This window comes from Egretta garzetta, unplaced genomic scaffold, assembly GCF_000687185.1.
Source record: "Egretta garzetta isolate BGI_Z169 unplaced genomic scaffold, ASM68718v1 scaffold200, whole genome shotgun sequence".
Taxonomy (NCBI): domain Eukaryota; kingdom Metazoa; phylum Chordata; class Aves; order Pelecaniformes; family Ardeidae; genus Egretta; species Egretta garzetta.
Window position 1 is genome coordinate 889,499 of NW_009258379.1, and position 20,003 is coordinate 909,501.

General features: G+C 44.5%; 2 protein-coding genes across 6 annotated transcripts in view; one reads left to right on the forward strand and one right to left on the reverse strand.

The window, feature by feature from the left end:
• RTN4 (reticulon 4) overlaps window positions 1-14,815 on the forward strand; it is a 30,289-nt gene extending 15,474 nt beyond the window's left edge. For all 3 annotated transcript variants that reach the window (XM_035896033.1, XM_009640624.2, XM_009640631.2), the window contains exons 2-7: window positions 2,351-2,558; window positions 5,356-5,494; window positions 11,493-11,562; window positions 12,239-12,285; window positions 13,548-13,606; window positions 14,100-14,815. In XM_035896033.1, the coding sequence (XP_035751926.1) occupies window positions 2,351-2,558; window positions 5,356-5,494; window positions 11,493-11,562; window positions 12,239-12,285; window positions 13,548-13,606; window positions 14,100-14,142 (566 nt within the window). In that variant the 3' untranslated portion in view covers window positions 14,143-14,815. The remainder of the gene's footprint in view (window positions 1-2,350; window positions 2,559-5,355; window positions 5,495-11,492; window positions 11,563-12,238; window positions 12,286-13,547; window positions 13,607-14,099) is intronic.
• Window positions 14,816-17,995: 3,180 nt separating this feature from the next.
• EML6 (EMAP like 6) overlaps window positions 17,996-20,003 on the reverse strand; it is a 115,259-nt gene continuing 113,251 nt past the window's right edge. For all 3 annotated transcript variants that reach the window (XM_009640642.1, XM_035896151.1, XM_035896146.1), the window contains 2 exons: window positions 19,695-19,795; window positions 17,996-18,020 (listed from right to left, as the gene is read on the reverse strand). In XM_009640642.1, coding sequence (XP_009638937.1) covers window positions 17,996-18,020; window positions 19,695-19,795 — 126 coding nt within the window. The remainder of the gene's footprint in view (window positions 18,021-19,694; window positions 19,796-20,003) is intronic.

Below are 20,003 nucleotides of genomic sequence, written 5' to 3' on the forward strand. Positions count from 1 at the left end.
GGACGCTCAAATTGCAGCATTTAAAAATAAATATAGTTTCAGTATTTGAAGTAAATACTGGGAAAGAAATGGTTTTTTCCAAAGATTTCTTGCGTGATTTAGGAGCACAAAATCCACCAATTTTTTTTGGCAGGGCTTGGGTTTGCAAATCTCACCCAGGTGTTACGGATACTTGAAGCTCAATTTAGGTTTAGAGTTTACAAAGATTTTTAAGTCAAGCTCACAACTTTGTTTATAAGCGCCTTTTACGTGCTAAACTTGCTAACCTAAGGTGTACAGAGAGACTAACAGACACATTTGTGAGCAGAAGCAACGCCAAAGAAACCAAAGAAAGCGTTGTTAAATTTATTGTGATGACTTGATTTTTTTTTTTTTTTTTGGTTGGTTGGTTTTTACAAATATTAAAGAAAAGTTGTCTTGTTTAGAGCTTCATTTCTTTGACAGGGAAGATAGAAGTGCAGCTTTGTAACATGAAGAGAGCCAGTGGAATAACAGGTCAACAGGCTGCATGGATAGGTTGGGCTGCAGTTTGGCGAGGACTTCAGATGGGTGCAGTTCCAGAGCAGGAGTGTCACCTCCTTTGGCTGGCTGCTCTATCTCTCACCCCATATGCTTGGGGAGTCACATGGTGAACCACATCCAGAATCCGATCTGGCTGACTGCTTAGTTTTTATTTCACTTTTTGGTGCAGTAGTTGTCAGCGACTTGCAGAAAATCGGGCCGGTTCCGTGTGTGGCCGTGCAGAGGAAAGGAGTGGGATTGAGTGGTGGTGAAGGGGTGAGGCTGTTTGTTTCCACAGCAGCTTTGCTTTTTGACAAATTTAAGGTGTTCCTGCAACTGGAACCTGATTCTGACTGTAGCTTCAGGAAATTTCTGCTGAATATTTGGATTAAATATTTTGCATTATGAAAATGGTGGCTTGTAAGTTCCTGACCAGGGTTCTCATCTTTGCAGCGCTTGCTGCTCAATACGGTTTCCCTACGGAAATAATTAGGAAAGGACTTCAGCTGAAATGCTGTGAGATTGCATCATAGCCCCAGTGGCTTTTTCGTGTTGTACCTACAAAAGGGATTTTGCAGACTTTGCCCTGCAGAGGCTACTAAGTATTTAATGTTAGTGCCTTACCGCATTTTCATCCTGTAAGAAACAGCAGTCAAATTTTATTTTTTATTTTTCTTTTACAGTCATTCAGAGTAAGAATCTGTTCCGAATTGTGACGTGCTATTGTACAATTAACTTCAGTGATGTTTAGGATGACATAGGATTGCTAAGCTTGTGTTGTAATAATTTTGCTGTAATTTATCTTGAGTTCTGTATCTAAAAATTCATATGCTATTGCCATTAACAAGCAGTTTTGATGCAGAAGAGGAATTTGTTCTTGTGAAAATCTAATCAGCTGTGGAAGTAGAAATCATGAAGATTGATTTTTTTTTTAATTGTGCATCTTACCATGAAGTATAAAACTAGACTAGATGCCTCTGCCCAGTTCCGTACTCAGCAATGGAGAGCGATGTTTGTGGACTTCATGAGTTCAGTAAGGTTATCAACCGGCTGCAACTGCACCTCAAACCAAACAAATCTGCTGCGGGTGTACCGTTACCTATGGCTTGCGCAAGGGTGTAGTTTATTCTTAACAGCAATGCTAAAAATGGCATAATGCTGTGTTCTTTCATGAGGGTCGCTTAAGGAAAAAACAAACTTGGTTTACAAATGAAGTATTTTGCATTGTAGCACAGCAGATTGAGCCTGGATTTGAGATTTCAGTGAGATGATTCCCTCTTGATGGCTCAGTCTGTCACCCATCATCAACATTATAAACTCCCATGGGCATGTCTTCAGTCAAAAGGAAACAAAATGAACTGTTAATGAGTTTTGAGCAGTGCCTTTGCCTCTACCAGGCTTGCAAAGATAAGAATGGTATAGAGAGCTGTTAGTGTCTTGCCCTGTGTCCTAACAGGGAATCGGAATCAATCTCTTCAGTGAGTGACCTCCACAAAATCCACAAAAATTAAATTAAATGAAGCACAAACTGCTGTGGCGCTGGTGCAGAATACAGCACAGTAGATGAAGAGATTAATTCTGACATTGCTTAAGGGCAGAATTGTTCTTAAATTTTAGCAATTATATTTGAGGTAATCCTAACAACAACAATCCCAATACTCTGAAGTCCAATGCAGTGTATCAGTGCTAAAATAACCTATTTCTAGTTGTGATTTCAGCTCTGGTTTGCCAGTGAGATCGCGAGTTCCGTTCTTGATGACTCTCAGCAGTCAAATGAATCACGTTTTACTGTTTTTGTATGGATGCAAAAGGTATCTTGTTCTAATTTCTTACTTTTTTTAAATTTTAGTTGTTGACCTCCTTTACTGGCGCGACATTAAGAAGACAGGAGTGGTGTTTGGTGCCAGCTTGTTCCTGCTGCTTTCATTAACAGTGTTCAGCATTGTGAGCGTGACGGCTTACATTGCCTTGGCCCTGCTTTCTGTGACGATCAGCTTTAGGATATACAAGGGAGTTATCCAGGCAATCCAAAAGTCTGATGAAGGCCACCCGTTTAGGTGAGATTTTTCTTTTCATTAAGAAAAAGTATGTGGGGTTTGGGGAACAGTGGTAGTGGTGCTCTTGGATGCAGTAGATGACATATGCCATAATATGTTGCATAATAATGTAAATAATCTCTGTACTGAAAGAGCTGTTGCCCAGCCTATGATTACTCTTCTTTCACTTTTTCTCAGGAGGCATACGCAGCGGTAAAGAAAATGAATCAAGCACTTGGTACAGGGGATTTCCTTGGGAATGCCAGTGCATCTTAAGTTACATTAAAAAGCCCTATAAATTTCAGTCTGTGGAGTAATATGTGCATTTTAGAATGGTATGGTCTTCAGAATGTGAACCAGTGGCAGGTGATGTCCACAGTTCAAAGAGTACCCAGGAGATGCAGCACTTTCAATGCAATATATTTAGGAAAAAAAACCAGAATAAACGTAGCAGGGGATACTTTTACCTTTTTTGGTGCTTTTTTTTTTTTAAGAATACTCTTAAAATTTATGTTTTAGTACATAGCAGGAAAGCTGTGTTCTCCACATACGAGGCTGCCTTGTCATCAGCAGATTCCGGGTTCATTGCAGCCTGCCCAGATCAAAAATCCAGAAACTTGGACTCTGAATTCTAAGGCTTGAGGAGTAGAATCATAGGATTAATTTAGGTCCTCAAAGAGGACCTCTGAGCTCTTTGCTTTCAGTGGTGAGTTAAGTCCTTGGGGCATACCGTGTGTGCGCTTCCCTGCAGTGTGGGAATATGGTATCCGTGGTATTCATCCTTTCCTGTGTAGAGTACAGTGGTGCCCATTACTGCAGAGCTGCATCTTAAGAGAAGTAAAAACTTATTAATGTGTTAGAGTAATTACTAAGAGTGCATGTTTCCTGTTTCCATAACCAGCCCTATCCCACACTGCTCAGACTTGCTTCGCTCCTTTATTAATCGGTGAAGTGGTTCAATCTCAATTTCCCTTGCACCTTTCAGAAACTCCTGCTTGCCCTCCTATTTACTGCTCTCTTACTAATTTTGTGGTGCTTCCAATTATTCTCATCCTCTTCCTTTTATCTTTGGTAAGGCAAAGTAAAATGATTTCTTGGGTTTGCCTCCATTCCTCCCTGACCATGTGTAGTGGCTCATTTACCCAGTGGAAGCCAATCTGTGCCTAAACCATCTGTGGGGCAAAACTGGGCAAAAAAGGAGTATTTGCTTTCAAGCTTAGATCTGATATAAAAAAATACATCTGAACAATGGGCAACAACGTTCAGTATAGCAGTGTGGAATCCATATTTTCCATAAACTTAATTTTTTGTTGTTCGGGGGTTTTTTTTAACCATCGAGGCCTTGTTTGCCACGCTTATTCATCCTTACTAGGGTGAATAATTCCCAGTTGAAATCCTGTTTGCTCTGTCTAACCCAGAAGCGCTCTTCAGTATCCAAAGAGCATTTCCATATTTACCAGTGAAGTTCTTTCTCAGCAAGAGCAAGCAAAACATGTTCTACCTGTGCTCTTTCTGCGGTTTATTTCTAAAAATACTGATATTCAAAAGAAGCTTCCAGACATTCTTGTCCAACATATCTGGTTGCTTACTTTTTATCTGTATGGCTTCAACAACAGGAAGGGTATTTTTACTTTAATTTAGTTTTAAGAGTGCATCCATGAGATCAATTTAATTTATTTTTCTTACTGAATATCTTGCTGATGAGTTGAGAAGAGTGTGCACATTCAAGCCAGGTGTGGATAGCAGAATGTAGCCTTGAAATGGCCACCCTCTGTAGTTATCATTTAAAGTATTTTAAATTGTTTTGGACTTGCCACGAGGCCATGCTTGGCTTTGTTTTAAATGATGTACATAGGAGCCTCCGCTGTGTGTTTTTAATTAAAATAATCAAACAAAAGCACCCCAAAGCAGAATGCCCCCTCCCAAACAAAAGTGGAAGTTTTTAACAACTGTAGTAATTGCAAAATGAGTACCCTGTTACAGATGTGCTGCATTGCTCCTTCTCCCTCTAATATGCCTATTAGATAAATAAATTATTCCCTATTTAAAGAATCTAAATTGCCACAGCCACTGCAGCTGCAGATAAAAGTCGCAGTGTAGTGGCAAGAACACTTAACCAGACAGGAGCCGATATCCCTCTGTTAAAAGAACTGCTGTCACTAACTGTTAAGACATATTTTTAGCAGACGATGAAAAACTTGCTCGTTTTACAGTGCCTCGGTGTGTTTGTTGCAGCTTAATGGTGATTTCGGAAGTGCCTTCCAGCGCTCTAAATGGATATGTTGCTTTTCTAGGATTTTTTCTGTTTGACAAACGTAGGAATCTCATAGGCTATTAGGCCACCTAACACAATAGCAAAACCAGAGAATGACAGGCACCCCACACCCCCCAGGCTGTCTTGTGTCTCATTTTTTTGAATACACGTTGGCCATGTCGGTGCCATAGATGACAGTGTATGCTGAGGGGTAGGAAGAGGCTTCACAGACCGTGCAGCCTGTGTGTCAGTGGCGAAACATTCCTCTTCTCTTCTCTTCTCTTCTCTTCTCTTCTCTTCTCTTCTCTTCTCTTCTCTTCTCTTCTCAGAGGTTGTGGGGTTTGTTTTTTTTAAGGTTCACTTTTACCTTTTGAGAATAACTTAGGTTAGTTCTGTTCTGTCTTTTTAGCATTCCTCACACGGTGAGGTTTTTCTCTTTATAGCATAAAAAGAAGGTATGTTGATGGTGTATATATAGCATATAACGTGTCGATACTGTCTCTTGATACTGAATGTGTTGGCAGCACTCTCACAGTAAAGTTTCATATCTCTTCTTTCTTGCAGGGCTTACTTGGAGTCTGATGTAGCTGTGTCTGAAGAGCTTATTCAGAAATACAGTAATGTTGTGCTTGGTCACATTAATGGCACAGTCAAAGAGCTGAGACGCCTCTTCCTAGTCGATGATTTAGTTGATTCTCTGAAGGTAAGTTTACTTCAGCTGTAGCTACAGCGGCCTTGTGTAAATAGATTCCTTGCTGACCTAGGTTAGCAAAGCCCTGTGAGTCCTTACAAACGTGAATGAACAATAGCATCTTTGGCTCCACGTAAGTAAATACTGAGTTTTAGTTTGCTTGTTGGAAGTACTAAGCCTTTTGGTTTTTCAAGAAGTATAGCTTCCTGCTAGCCACCCACAGTTGAATATAAAGCGCTTCGTGCAGGAATAGTGGATAACTTTATCTGTACTTTATTTTGGCAGTATAATAAAAATGAATGGGAAACTGAAATAAGCTCTGGCTGCATGCAGTACAGCTGTTTCACCTCCTCGCCAGTGCTTAGCAGCAGAAATCTTTTACGAAAACAAGACATTGGGCATTCAGAATTTGTCGCTAACATTACATCTCTCCCTCTTGAAAAATCTGTGGTTTGGGCTAGAATGGCACAGTCTGGTTTTGTTTTTCTGTTTGTTTCTGTACTGATAGCAAGTGGCAAGTGTAGCTGCTTGCCTTAAACAGTAGGAGTTCTTGTGTCCATTTTTTTTCTGGAAGAGTGGGGACTGAGCGATGCCCTTGTTTCACTGGAAGGCGGGGAGGGTGGCATCTGTTTCTCAGTCCCTGGGTTTGGGGGTGAATGGCTGCTGCTCTTAGTGACGCAAATTACTGCAATGGCTCTTGCAAGTTGCTCTACCTCAGGCATGCAATACAGCCTAACAGGTACCTTGAGTATGTCCAAGTAGTATTTAATGGGATTTATGGAAGGTGGCAGAGCAAAACTGACAGTGAAGAATAATAATTTTTTTTAAAAAGAGCGAGCGAGCGAATTGGCTGAAAACCCTCCAGTTCTGTTATGTGAGAGTTATATTCTCTCCTTTCAAGCTAATCGCCTTCGTTTTTCAAACAATTGTTTCTTTACTGAGTACAATGTGCTGTCCATTTCTTTTTCAGTTTGTTTAATCGTCTTGAAATAAAGTTGCATTTATCCTCCAGTAAATCCCTTACTTAGTGCTTTGTAAAGTCCTTTGAGTTGTTGGGGGAAGGGGTTTCTAGTGAAACTTGGAGAAAAATAGGAAGGCTGTAAAAGTTTTTGTTGTATTTGTGGAATAGAAATCGGAGGCAGATGTCAGGATCTTATCCAGAGTTTCTAAATCCAGTTTCTCATTATGCTCCGACTTAAACAAGAGTCTGTGCCGGAAAAGTTGCACCTGATGTGCAAGTCTCCTGCAGTCAGAGTCCTTCCCATCTGGAGAAAGGGAAGAGTGTAAGGCTGTCGGGTTGTTACCTGGGCTCTGCTGCTCGTGATAAAGATTCATTTTCTCAGAAGGGAAGGAGGAGATGGGATATTAGCCCAGGGGTTTGTGTAATAATCTTCCTGCTCCTAAAGGGCTGTGCAGTAAAAGTATTTTTAAGAGGTGGTGGTGCATTCTTATGTTCTGGTAATTTTTCTGGACATGATTGATACTGCTGCAATTATTTCCTGGCAAAATGGCTTAAATGAGGCCATTATTGTCTGTGCCTTCCCAGTGTTTCCACACAGGGATTGCATTTTGATGGCTAAATCCTCTCACCGCTGCCCATCAGTCCGGTCTGTAGGAAGCGGTGTCTCACCTTCACGCTTAGGTGACCAAGTACTTAGGCTTCATCTCTGCAGCATCTCGAGGCCACAGCCTTGACCAGAGGAGTTATTGGTACATGGCTCGAACCGCATTTCAGAATTTAAAGTTGGTGTGCGAGGGAGGAAAGGAAGATAGTCTTTGTTTATTGTGGTTTTTAAGGGCATTGAATTTCAGTGTTCAAAGAAAAGTTATTTTGCTTAAGTTGTGTTTGGATCTGATTAAACAACATCACAGAAAAACTTGCAGTCCCAGGGTCACTTGTATTTCTTTAATAATTAAGCCCTTTGTGGTATGTTCCTTCATCTGAGTTAGAAGAACTTCCACACCATTTGTTTAGAAATCACAATCCCTTGCAGTAAAGGAAAAGGAAGCAGTGAACAGCCAACTGCTGTTTTAAAAATTAGGCCTTTCAAAGGAATTATAAATAGAATTAATTCCAGTCAGAATGTCTTCAAGGCACTCTAATCACTTTTAAAATACTGCGGTAATATAGGAAAGACATGTTTATTCAACTGAACTAATTCATTTCCCCTCTCTTCTTCTGACATTTAAAACGTTTTATGTTGGTTAATTAGTCTCATTTATGGTAGTTGGGAGCAACCCTTACATGAAACCAGTGAATGTCAGGACAGTTCACGAGCACAAGTTACTGATTTTTTAAGGGTTTGTGCTTGAGGAGAACCTTAAAATGCTGGGGGTTTATGTAATATAATGGCCCTGGTTTTAAAAAAAAAAATAAATCTTGGCTCGTGTAGTTTAAACATCTTCACTATAGGAAACAGCATGTTTGTGTATAATTGAAATCACAGAGCTTTAGTGTAAAAAATGTCTGACGGTCAGTTTATTGTATGTAATAGTTCTGGCTGTAAAATCTGTTGTTAATTTTTTTTTTTTCTTTTTTTATTAAACAATACTTCAGTCATGGAAGTCTTAAAATGGACTCTAAATATTTATGCAGCCCAAGAGAAGTTCCTCGCAGCTCTCGAGGAGCAGTTCCAGAGGAGCCCTTGCCAGAGTCCCAGGAGAAACTGCACTTTCTCCTGATAAACAGGGATCCAGTGCCTCGCCCCAGCTGCGCCACGGGTCTGACACTGGGGCACAGTTGCTTTCAGTTTGTCATTGCTCAACTGGTGTTTTGACAAACAGAGCTCTCTGCTGTATTTGAACTGGTTTATAGTAAAGAAACTGATGGACAGACGTTTCTGGATTTGCCATTAAATTGCAGTATGTTTGGGTACTGGGGATTCATTAATCATTGGAACGAGGTAGGCAAAAACTCGGTTCAGTCCATCGGATATACTGGATTTTTTACTGGTTTACACATGATCGTAGCATTCAGGCTGAGCTTGGGCCCTGTGCTTTCCTTTCGTCCTGCCCCTGAGTGTGTGGGAAGAGCAATATTATCTTTGTAGGGCAATCCTGGTTTGCCATCTGGGTTGTTTGGTTGGTTTGGTTTTTGTCTTGGAGCTGTAAGCGTTTAGACGTGTTTCAGGTAAGCCTTTTTGCAGTTTGTAAGGTTCTCTGAGTTTGTCTCATTTCTAAGGAAAAGGAAATCAGGACCAATGCAAAATAGAGACCCAATGCGTAAATGTGGGATCGAGATCAACACCACTTAACCCCAGGAGTGTTGTTTTACCTGTCAGAAGTGTGTGAAGAGAGGTGGTGGTGTGGGAAGGGGGTTCTGAGGGTTTTGCTGAACTGGATTTGCTTTGGTAGCCCCAGGTCTCAGTGACACCTTCTCAGCCCTCACTGACACCGCGGGGCGAGGGGTGTTCTTGCTGGGCTCAGGGGTTCCCTCTCCCACCCAGTATGAATAAGGGTGGTGGATTAAAAACTGCAGGCACAACACAGTTTGTCGAGAGACCCCGATGCTGCTCTGGACAGGCTTTAGGAGAAGCAAAGCCTGTGTCAGTCAAACAGATTTTGATCTTTCCTGGGCCATATATTCAATGCTCGCTAAGTAGGATTGGATAGTTCTGGTAATTGTTGGACTTTAGGATCGATTCATATCTGTTAGCCCTCTGCTGAACATAAACTCACATTTCTGACTCGGTCATAGGCTTCAGCAATTCTGCTGGAAGTTCTGCTGCCCAGGGTGGGGCTTAGCTCAGGTTGGAGTGTTCATGCAGAGGAGATCGTGGGTAGTTGTCAAGATGCCTCGCTGCGGGCGCTTGAAGCCGGCACATGTAGTTTACTGGATGTGCAGCCTGCAGGAGAATCGTTCTGAACGATCACAAACTTGGGGGCTTTTGGCTGTAGTACAAGTTTTTTGACTTTCCTCCCTTGGCTGGGGAGGGGGACGTGCTGCGTGTACAGACTCGCTCTGTAAGGGAATTATTGCTCCACTGAAATACCTTGTGCAAAGAGGCAGGCAGCCAGCTCTCACCCTGGCATGGCAGAGAGCAGAACTGGGCCAAGGTTTGAATGAATCATGAGGGAGTTTAGAGAAATCTGCTTTATTTTTCTTGATAAACCTGCCAAAATCCTTCAGTGGGAATGCAGTCGATGGTAACATTGCAGCCTTGTCTGAGGGTTGACGTTGTGCCTCTAGTGCTGCTTGCGTCGCAAGTAGAAAGGACAGACAGACAAAGAACTGCATCATTTGCAATTAATCCTACTGAATTTGGAATGGGATCAGCTTTGAATGAAGCTCTGGAAGTAAACTTCATTTCAGTACAGAGGTCATATCATTAAACTTGTATTGATTGTCATGCCCTTGTCTTATTGTTGGCTGCTGATCTTGTTTGGTTTGGATACTTTACATCTTACGATGGGTTAAAAATGGATGTTTGGATACAGAACTTCTGAGTAACTCAGCTGCAGGCTAGATCCTTGCCCGCACCCACAGCCCTTCCAACACGCATTTCTTCCCTTTCCAGTGCTTTGTACCCATCTTTTCCTTGCGTGTAGCTCCTGCTTATCAGAGCGCTTCACCTTCGGTTGTTAACTGTGCCCAGATCTTCTCTCCCTGATGCCAGCAGCAGGCTCCACACCGTGTTGGTCCGGCTGTTTGGTGTTTTTGCAGTGTCTCACACAGAAAATAACCAGAGGTGCTTGGTTGGTCAAAGGGCTGGGGGTCTCGTCTGTGTGATCCACACAATGCGAAGCACAACTCACTGCTTAGCAAGAAATAAGCACTGGTAAATCCACTGTGTCTGACATCCAGATCCTGGCTTCTGCTCCGTTCCTTATGGGCTCTGCAACACTAGAAGAAACGGGCTGAATTTCCTTGGGGAGGAATCCTACACAGAAATAGAGCTGGCAGCCTTCGGCCCCCTCCCACTGCGGTATAGGTCAGAGGTGTGCTTGGGACACTCTCCACCTTGGCAGAAAGCTGAGGGGCTTGAACTTCTGCAGATCTTTGTGTAAAGCTGGTGACACAGAGCTTTGGGGGGGAAACAGCGTCTGGGTGCGAGTTCGGGGCTGGGACACAGAGCCAGAAGTTAGGGCAGTGTGAGGGTTTAGGTGTCTGGTCACAGAAGGGACGTCTTTGCTTCTGAAGTTGTCTCTGACTTAGACCCAGCTTCCATTTTATGGCAGTGCTGATGTCTCTCTTTCCTTGAATTTTTTAGTTTCCAAAGTTCCTATGTTTTTTTACAGAAAAAAAGTCAATTCAGCCAACCTTGCCATTTTAAGCCAGCTTCCATTTTATGGCAGTGCTGACGTCTCTCTTTCCTTGAATTTTTTAGTTTCCGAAGTTCCTATGTTTTTTTACAGAAAAAAGTCAATTCAGCCAACCTTGCCATTTTAACCTTCCAGACGGGTTTTTTTTTCCCCCAATGTGACAGAAACCTCTGCCTAGTCTAGTCAACAGTTCACTGAGACCCTTGCTAAGCTGACACGTGGTTGTGATAGTTCGGTGCCGCCGTTGGCGCTGCAGCCTCGGAGTGGATGCGCTGTCGTTGGCTGCTGGGCCACCACACCAACAAGCGACCTGCTTTCCTTCCATCCGTCACCCAGCGCGGCGCCATGCGCAAGCCCTTTAACCTCTCGCTTGCCTGTCTCTTTGGAGGGTGGGAGGTGGGAACTGCGTGCGCCCGTTGTTACGAAACCCGGGATTGGAAGTGCTGTATAAACGCAGAGGGCGTTGAGCAGCCCCCGAGTACGAACAGCGTTTGGTCACTGCTGGCTTGGGCTGGATTCAGCCCGATGACCTGGACGCAAGAGGCCGCGTATCCTGTTACTGAACCCTTCAGCCATTTTGTCAGTCATCTATAATTACAGGAGACGTACAAGGGCGAAGTGGAGTTTGGGGCATTTCAGTTTCATATGCGTGTTTAGAGAAGTTCCCTCACTGCTCTAACTAGGATGTTCTGGTAAGACAGACCGGGGGCTGATGTGCTGATTTTTTTTTTTTTTTTTTCCTTTCTAGTTTGCAGTGTTGATGTGGGTATTCACTTATGTTGGTGCCTTGTTCAATGGTCTGACATTACTGATCCTGGGTAAGTGTTTCACGTTGTGTTAAATACCTGGCATACAAAACAACCCCGGAGCAGCACTGAAGTCTGCTCGGTACTGTGAGGCTATTCCCGTGTTCTTGAGAGCGTAGCAGAGTGTTACAGTCACGCGTCCCCTTCTAGGACGTTGGTAACGCCGCAGGATGGGTCATTTTGAATTGCAATCTTGGAATTCCTTGAGATTGCCGATTTCCCAGACATTGTATCATTTAAGAGCATGACCAGTTGTGTCAGGGTTGGCCTCACTTGAGTATCATCGCTGTATTGCGACTTTGGAGCGGGTACAGAATTGGCGCTGGCCACGTCCCACTGCAGATAGTTTGATTCGTCTATCCCGGAGCAGGCTGGCTTCAGGTGTCAGAAACCAACTGACGGTGGCAGAAGCCTACGCGTCCTTCTTGAAGAATTTGCATAACCCACAGTGAAAAAGTGAACCGTGACCAATCTCGCAGTACTGTTAATGAGACCTGGAGAACAGCCCAGCTTCTCCTTAATAGGGATTATTTAAATTACTGGCCAAAAATTTTTGTATGTGGCTTAGTTATTTCTTTTTTTCTTGTACCTTTTGGAAAGAAATGTCAAGGTGTGAACACTTGTCATTGTTTTACCTGAACACCATCCCCTTTGTCAATATTTGTACCTTTGCTCTGCTCTTTTCCAGCTTTGATCTCGCTCTTCAGTGTTCCTGTTATTTATGAGAGACATCAGGTGAGTGTTTAATGCGCTTCATTAAATGCTTTGTAAGATCAGCTCTACTGAAACAAAACCGCAAGCGAATGAAACCAAAATTAATTTAAATTTTCTAAAGCCTTTAAAGCATAGGCCTTTAACTAGGAGTCGGTGCCAGGGCCAGGAGAAAGCAAGTCCATTTTGGAGTCCAGACTGCGTCTGCTTCCCCCTTCTCCTTTCTGGTGGAAGTGTAAGAAAGCTTCCCCAGCAAACCATTGCAAAAAAAAAAAAAAAAAAAAAAAAAAGGCCTGATTAACCTGGAGGCCTCCTCCTCTCCGATCCAGATTTAGGCAGGAGTAAAGCAGCAGTAGGCACGGCGCCTTAATCCTGGTGTAAGTACTTTTAAAACAGTTTCTGAAGATACCTCTTCAGAGCTGATGTCCAGGATTTGTGTCCTGAAGCCCTGTGGAATTTTTAGCCCTGTCAAAAACAGGAGGTGGGAGACGCTCGGCACAGTCTGGTGCTTCTGTGGAGAGGCTAGTGTAGAAGACAGAGGTAAGAAGGAGTCAAAATCAAATGCGTATGATTAAATTAGAGCTGAGCTTGAGCAGGGACTGTCTTCAGCAGGTCATAGCGCAGGAGGGGGGAGCCAGCTCTGGCTTAGCAGTCCCTTCTCCTCTTTCAAAAACAACGCTGCTCGGGGAGGCCAGCCTGGGACTTGGGGAGGAAGAGCAGCACCGAGCAGATGGCGGAGCCTCTCGGGCTCCTCTCCGCGCTCCTAGGAAAGAACAAAGTACGCTGTGGGGAGGGGCAATCCTGTAGCCCTGAGGACAATTTGTCTGGCTTAACCCGGGCTCCTCAATCCTCTTGACAAGCCAAAGGCTGCTCTCCGAAGGCGTAAGCTGTTTAACAGGCCCAGCCCACCTAAGCAGCTTTCCTTCTCCGTGGTGCCCAGAGGAGCCGAGGGCCTTGGTTGTGCACCCTGGCGTTGGGGCAGCCCTGAGGAGCACGGGGGGGACACACACACTGGTTTGAGGGAACATGCAGAAGCCAGGGCTGGCTTTATTTGGGTACTTGCCTACCCTCTAGTCCCTGCCGCTGCATGCGTTCCTGGAGGCGACCCCTAGCACGTGCTGTGGCCGAAGCCGCGGGAGCCGTGGCATCAAACGGGGAAACCACCAGGGCTGAGCCCCCTCCTCCCGTCAGCCGTGTAACGCGCGGTGTGACGCTGCCTTCCGGGCAGCAAGGCGACTGTTTGTTTGTAAGAGCTGGTGTGTAACATCTGTCATCTTCCCTTTCAGGCCCAAATCGACCACTACCTGGGACTCGTGAACAAGAACGTCAAAGATGCAATGGCCAAGTGAGTTGGGTTGGGTTTGGTTTTAATCGCACTTCGTAAATAATGTTTATGGTTCTTGTGATGCGTGGTACTCCTGTAGGTAACAAATGCATTAACATGCACTGGGGAGGGGAAAAAAGCCTTTGTTTAAATTTGGAATGGTTGTGACATCAGCTCCTTGCTCGCTGATGCTGCCATTAAGTTCCTGCTGTAGTATTTCTGATTGAGCGAGAGAAAGCTGGGTATTCGAGCCCGTTGGGGAAAGCCCAGGCCCTCAGCAGCTGCAACTGCGGGGTCAATGAAGAAGAATGTAGCAGTTGTGTTGGTTTCTGTGTGTAATAGTTTTGTGTTGCTGTGATAATTACCTTAAATAATAATACTACTCTTGCTATTAATAACAATATTGCTTAATAATAATAATAATCCTTAATAAAGAATTATTTTGCTGTTTTTACTTTTTTTTGTCCTTCGTTACTTAGATGCCTTTTTTCCCCCCCTCCTGTTCCTCTTGTAGGATCCAAGCGAAGATCCCGGGGTTGAAGCGCAAAACTGAGTAACCAGCCTGAAGCAACGTCTCGATAGGAAGTTCATCTTTTAAGGGGGAAAAAAATACTCATTTGGATTTACACGGGGAGGGTCAGGGAATAGCAAACCCCTTGACATTGCAGTGCAATTTCACAGATCTTTATTTTTTAGCGACGCAGTGTTTGAGGAAAAAAAAAAAAATAACTGTTTTGACTGCCATGTGTTTCATCATCTTAAGTATCGTAAGCTGCTATGTATGGAGCTACAACTAATCATCCTTCTTTATCCTGTGTGCAGCACTGGCTAATACAAAAGATTCGAGAGCGCTGTACATTTGCTTCGTCCGAGGTAGGCCCTGCTGCGTGCAGGTGGAGCGGAGGAGAACACTTCCCAGTTTGTGCACTGTGTATGGTCTGTGTAGATTGATGCAGATTTTCTAAAATGAGATGTTTTAGAAGAATATACCATTTTAGCAAGTTTTGAAAAATCTTGCCTTTTTGGTATGAGTATAGCTGTATTGTGATTTTATTGTTTTATCAATTGCCTATATATATATATATATATGTGTTTCACAACGCTTAGATCTTTCAGCTGCTCCACAGTGCTTCTACTTCAGAGAATTGACTGGGTTCTGGACTAGCTCCATAGCACACAAGCTTGATAAACTCAAACGGCTCTGTAAGCACTAGCATCCGCTCAAAAAAACCAGGAGAGGAGTGAACAAAGGAACCTCCGTGTGTATTAAAAGAAAATTACAGCATACACTTTGTTGCACAAACATACAGTAGTTGATTTTGAGCAAGTAATTCTACAGTCTCTCAAACTCTGATAATCTGTGGACCGAATATCTAACGCTGCAAATGTTGTTTGGAAACTTAAAACCTTGTTATGCAAGAAATGGTAAATGAAAATTTATAAACTTGCAGTTTAAGCTGTATTGAACTAAGTCTGTGGAATGCATTGTGAAATGTAAAAAAAAAAAAAAAAAAAAAAGGCAAAAAAAAAAAAAACCAAACAAAAACCCCAAGTATCAATAAAGCTTATAGACATAAAATAATATCGGTATTTTGCTTTCTTGAGGCAAGTTTAATATATTTGTGTTTATTTTGTTTAAGTAAGTTCATGGTGATTAAATATCCATTGTACATGGTGGTGGAATCGTGTGTCGGCCGTGTAGCCATGTGAGTAGCTGGATTTCTCATGAGACCTTTGCTTTCCGTATGTGCAGTGTGCAGCAGTTTGTTCAGTGCCAGATCCCATGTCCCGCGTCGCTGTGTCGGCCGGTGATGCAGTTGGGCGCGTGGCTCTGGTGGCGCAGCCCCTTGCCTGCCGCGAGGAGGCCTCCCTGCCGCCGGCCCCCGTGCTGTCAGACACGTACGTGTTGTGAGTTGGTAACTGAAAATTGTGACCGAGGACATTTCAGGTTCTGCTAAACAAAGTGAAGATCCTTGGTTTCTTGATTTTTGAGGCGATAACGTACGATGCCGTATTCTAGCTCGAAGGAAATTGCCAAGCAAGTCCTGATGATCTCTTTCAGATAAACTTGGTGAATCTGACATCGAAAACTTTTATCCAAATTTATTGGAGACACAGATGTTTAAATTAATGGCATCCTGACCATTGAAAAATAAATTCATGCACTAAATTTTAGTTTACAGTATACTACGTCATTACTGCTCAACATCTTATACAGAAAGCCAAACCATAGAAACATACAAATTGTGTTTTCCTGACAGACACTATTGCTTTAAGATATTTTTCACATCACCATTTATTAATTCATTCTGCCACGCAACTTGTTTTTATTTGGGATACAATCAGTGTGAAAGGAAGGCAAACATCGTTACAACAGAGGCAAAGGAGGTGCTTGCTGACATCACCACCTAACACGATTACATCATTTGATCAAGAAGGTTTCTTTAAAAAAAAAAAGACTGCATAGGGACTCTTGTTGTGTATCTGACAAACTGATCTTCTGTATAGTAATATAAGGCATTAATAAATTCAATTTTAAAAAAAGGTGATTCGTTGAGGTTGCTGAAGCACTTCTGTGTGTGAGATGTACGTTGATCCACTCCTTTAACTGGATGGCGCGTTGCATCCAGAGCTCCCTTCCACGCGGTGGGCGGCAGAAGTGGACTGGCAGGGAGTTTCCCCAGTTCAAAAGTGTATTTTCCTGAACTGGGACTAAAGCACTGTTTAACATTTCTTTCCAAAGACTCAATGTAAGTCTAAAGGTTTTATTTTGGCCTTTATTTCTTTTGAGTAACAAACAGTCTTTTTAAAAGAAAGGTAATTTCAAAATAGGGCTGCTGTTCCATGCCAGAAAGCGCAAAGATCATTATTTGTTTTGACATTGCCCACATTTTCGGTTCCTTTCTAAACAGTTTCATTGGAGAAAGCTGAACTTTTCCGTCTCCAATGCCCCTGTCCCTGTTGGTTTTGGTTTTGACAGAATGCTCATTACCAAACGTTGACCAGCTTTCACTTGCCTTTGAGAACGTCTGCTCGTGGTCTCCACTTCCACATGGCGGCAGCTCGGCTCAGCTCAGCTCCTGCCCCGCGCTCCCACAGCCCGGCCGCAGACGAGGGGGCTGCGCGAGCAGCAGCGATGGGGGGAGGAGTCCAGATCTAGCAGAGATGATGCTTTTCTGGCGGCTAGGGAAATACTCTGGTAGCGTGGCCATTTAGTTTGTACTCCTAAGCAGCCTGGGACTCGCGAGCCCCTGCGAGCCATGGGCCGGGCGTTCCTAGCGGGCACGCTGGGCGCCTGCAGCGAGCCCCCCCAGGCTGGGGAGAAGGGGAAATGGCCACGATGCTCAGAGGCTTTCAAACCACTTCCTAAGCGCGCTAGGCGGCCGCTGCCTGGGGAAGTAGTTACCTGTAAAATGCATTTTCCCACAAAACGGGGAGAGGGCAGGAGCACTGGGGAACAGCTTCCTCCTTACTCGCGTGGGAATTCCCGTAACCAGGGCTCCATACTCCCTCTCCCCTCTCTACTCACCGTTTGAGTTAAGCTTCAAATTCTGGCTGCAGTCAAGCTACCATCGCGAACCAAATTGCGATCAGCTTATCAAGAGGTGTAATGCCAGCGGGAATTTGTCCTTATAACAGCTTCTTGCTCTCGGAAACATTTTGGAATTCACTTGTGAAGGTATTAAAAACCAAAGCAGAAAACAGGGATAATACAAGTACAGAGCTGGAAAAGGTGTTAATGGTTAGCCCTCCTCTGTGAAAGTTATAGCACCGTATGTTGAAAGCGATTGGTGGGAGGCAAGACTGTAGCCCATACTACTGGGAAATTATTCAAAGGCACTTCATGGATAGAAATTTTTGCCAAATATATATATTTAAAAATAAAACGGACTGACTTAAAAAAATGATAGTTTGCTCCTTCGATTACTGAAAGCTGAAGCCTGAACCCCAGCATGCTTGTTGAAAGCTTGCTGTTCTACTCAGCACACCAAATTTGAGTTGTAAGCAGGTGTGGTCAAAACCCACCAAAACTTCCTTGAACAAATGGTTCAAGCCATAAATTTTGAAATCAGGCAAATTAAAGGGCCCAGCATTTTCTCCCTTTTCAGCCATGGTTTGAATAGCACAGTATCAGGCAAAAGCAGCTTCGTGAGTGAACTGGTCATCACTTTGGCCTACCCAGGTTACAGAACGATTCCCTTTCCAACTTCAGCTTCCTTCCCAAGGATATTGGTCTGTCAAACGCAAGATCACATTCACGTTCAGTAAATTCGGATGAGTAATCTGAAAATGTGTAATCCATGCAGCATCGTATGGGAGTTAGAGCAGCCGGAGGGGTAGAGGCATTCGTGGCTGTCCAGTCCGGAGCGGTCACTGGGCGGTGGCAGTACCAGCAGCAGGAAGAGGCTTTCACAGACACCGCCATACAAATACACTGCAAAGAAATCAATTGAGAGCGTAGTTATTTTTCTGAGTAACTTGATGCCAACCTTCAGCATATCCTGAGCGAGCAGGCTGCTGTACCCACACACAGCGCTGTACCTGTAGACTGACCCGCAAGAGGCCGGCTAAAGCACCGGTAAGCCCTGGAGGAACCTGACAAACAGCGGCACGCGGGAGCGTTAAAGCATTGTGACTGGCGCCTGTGTGTTTTAGGGAAGGCCTGGGGGTTAGCAATGCTGTTATTTTACTCTGTGTAGCTACAGTGTGAATTGAGGGATCCTCATCATAACGATATTGCCAAAATGACGGCAGCTGATAAGCTTTTCTGAGTTTCTGGCACTTCCAGCCCGCAGGTTGAGCACTGAGGGGTGTGCAGCCTTTGGGCCGATGCAGCCGCTGTTGGAGCTGACGGAGCGTCCTGCTCTCCCACTGTACCGCCCCTTTTTCAAAGAAAAACCCTTCCTCCCCCCACCTTCTTTTTTCCCCCCAAAGTGGAAAATGAAAACATCTATTTTGTGGGGGCTAAATCTGAAGAGCAGGCAAGTTAAATTCACTGCAGGGTGTTGAACAAACGGAAGGTAGCAGCCGTATCCATCCTGCAGGCTTACTGAGGGGAGCTGCGTGCCATGAAACGCGCGTCGCAGGAGAGGCGCGGTCCCGGTCCCTGGCAGAAATGGCTCAATCTTGCAGCCTCTGGTTTGCGTTTCTCCTGCCGAGTAAGCAGTTACAAACACCTGGTTCTTGAACGCGGCTTCCTGGTACCTGCTCCTGTGAGACTTTGCGCCTTCATTGCCTATCATCTTGGTGCTTTTCAGTTTTCTAGTTCTGCATTCTGCTGTTCAAAAAGTCTCTTACATTTTGTGTTTAACCACGTTTAGTTTTTGTCCCTCACCTTTCTGCTCCCCGTTTTGCTTGGCAATAGCGGCCTCTCAGCAGTGCTGGAAGCTCCAACAGACGTGGGGAGTGAGGGTGGAAGGGGATCCGGCAGGAATCACGTGTGTACGTGTGCCTGCACACACCAGCTGTCGTATTATTTTTTTTTTTGTAGGGGGAAAAAAAAAAACACCACACCAAAACACCCCAACACAAATTTAAGGCACCTTTCAAGAAGCCTCCCATTATTTGAAACGTCTTTCTAAATCTGTCTGTTCTTCCATGCCGTTGGATTCCTGCCCTCCCCTTTGCTGGGCGGGAGCTATTGGGTTATTTTTGTGTGACTGACACCCCGCCAGCTGTCTTTGATCTAAGTGTTCTCCAGACACACGCGTGGTTCCTCTGCCAGCAGCCGGGGCTCCTCCGGCTGCCTCTTGGCACCCAAAGTCTCGGGGGCGGGCGCTGGCAGGTACGGGCTGCCGCCTCTGCCCTCTCCCAGGCGGGAGGCAAGCCAAGGCCCTACAAGCAGGTGCCTGGTAAACACGGGAGACCCACACGCGAGGGGTTTTACCCCCTAGAGCTGACCCTGCGAACGGCCCCAAGGTGGCAGGAGCGAATCGGGTGACCATGAAATAGCGCAGTTCCAGAGCCATAAAGCTAAAACTACCGCACATCAGCAGGCGTCTATGGATGCAGAGTGGGCCGAGAAAGGTGTTAAACACCTCTCTATGCCAAACCCGCCGCGATGTACGTGCAAAATTTTTGATAATGGTAAAAATAAATATGCAGTTACCTGCAGTCATCTCCTCCTGTACTTATAACGTACTTGTCATCATGAGAAAAGCGTATGTTGGTGACATGCGCAGAGTGCCCAAAATACCGCTTGTGTTTGGCCTGTTGGAGAAAGAAGTTTGGGAATTAGCACGGGAGCCTGGCATCATGGAGTGGTAAAGTTGCCTTGTGAGTGTAGACAAAAATCACCCCCCCAGCAGCACTGGTGTCTCCGAGCCCACGGTAATCCCAACTCGGCACCTGATTCTGGGCGTGGCATCCTTGCCGGTGGCTGGAAGGCGGCCACCCCGTCACCAGCGAGCCGCCCTCC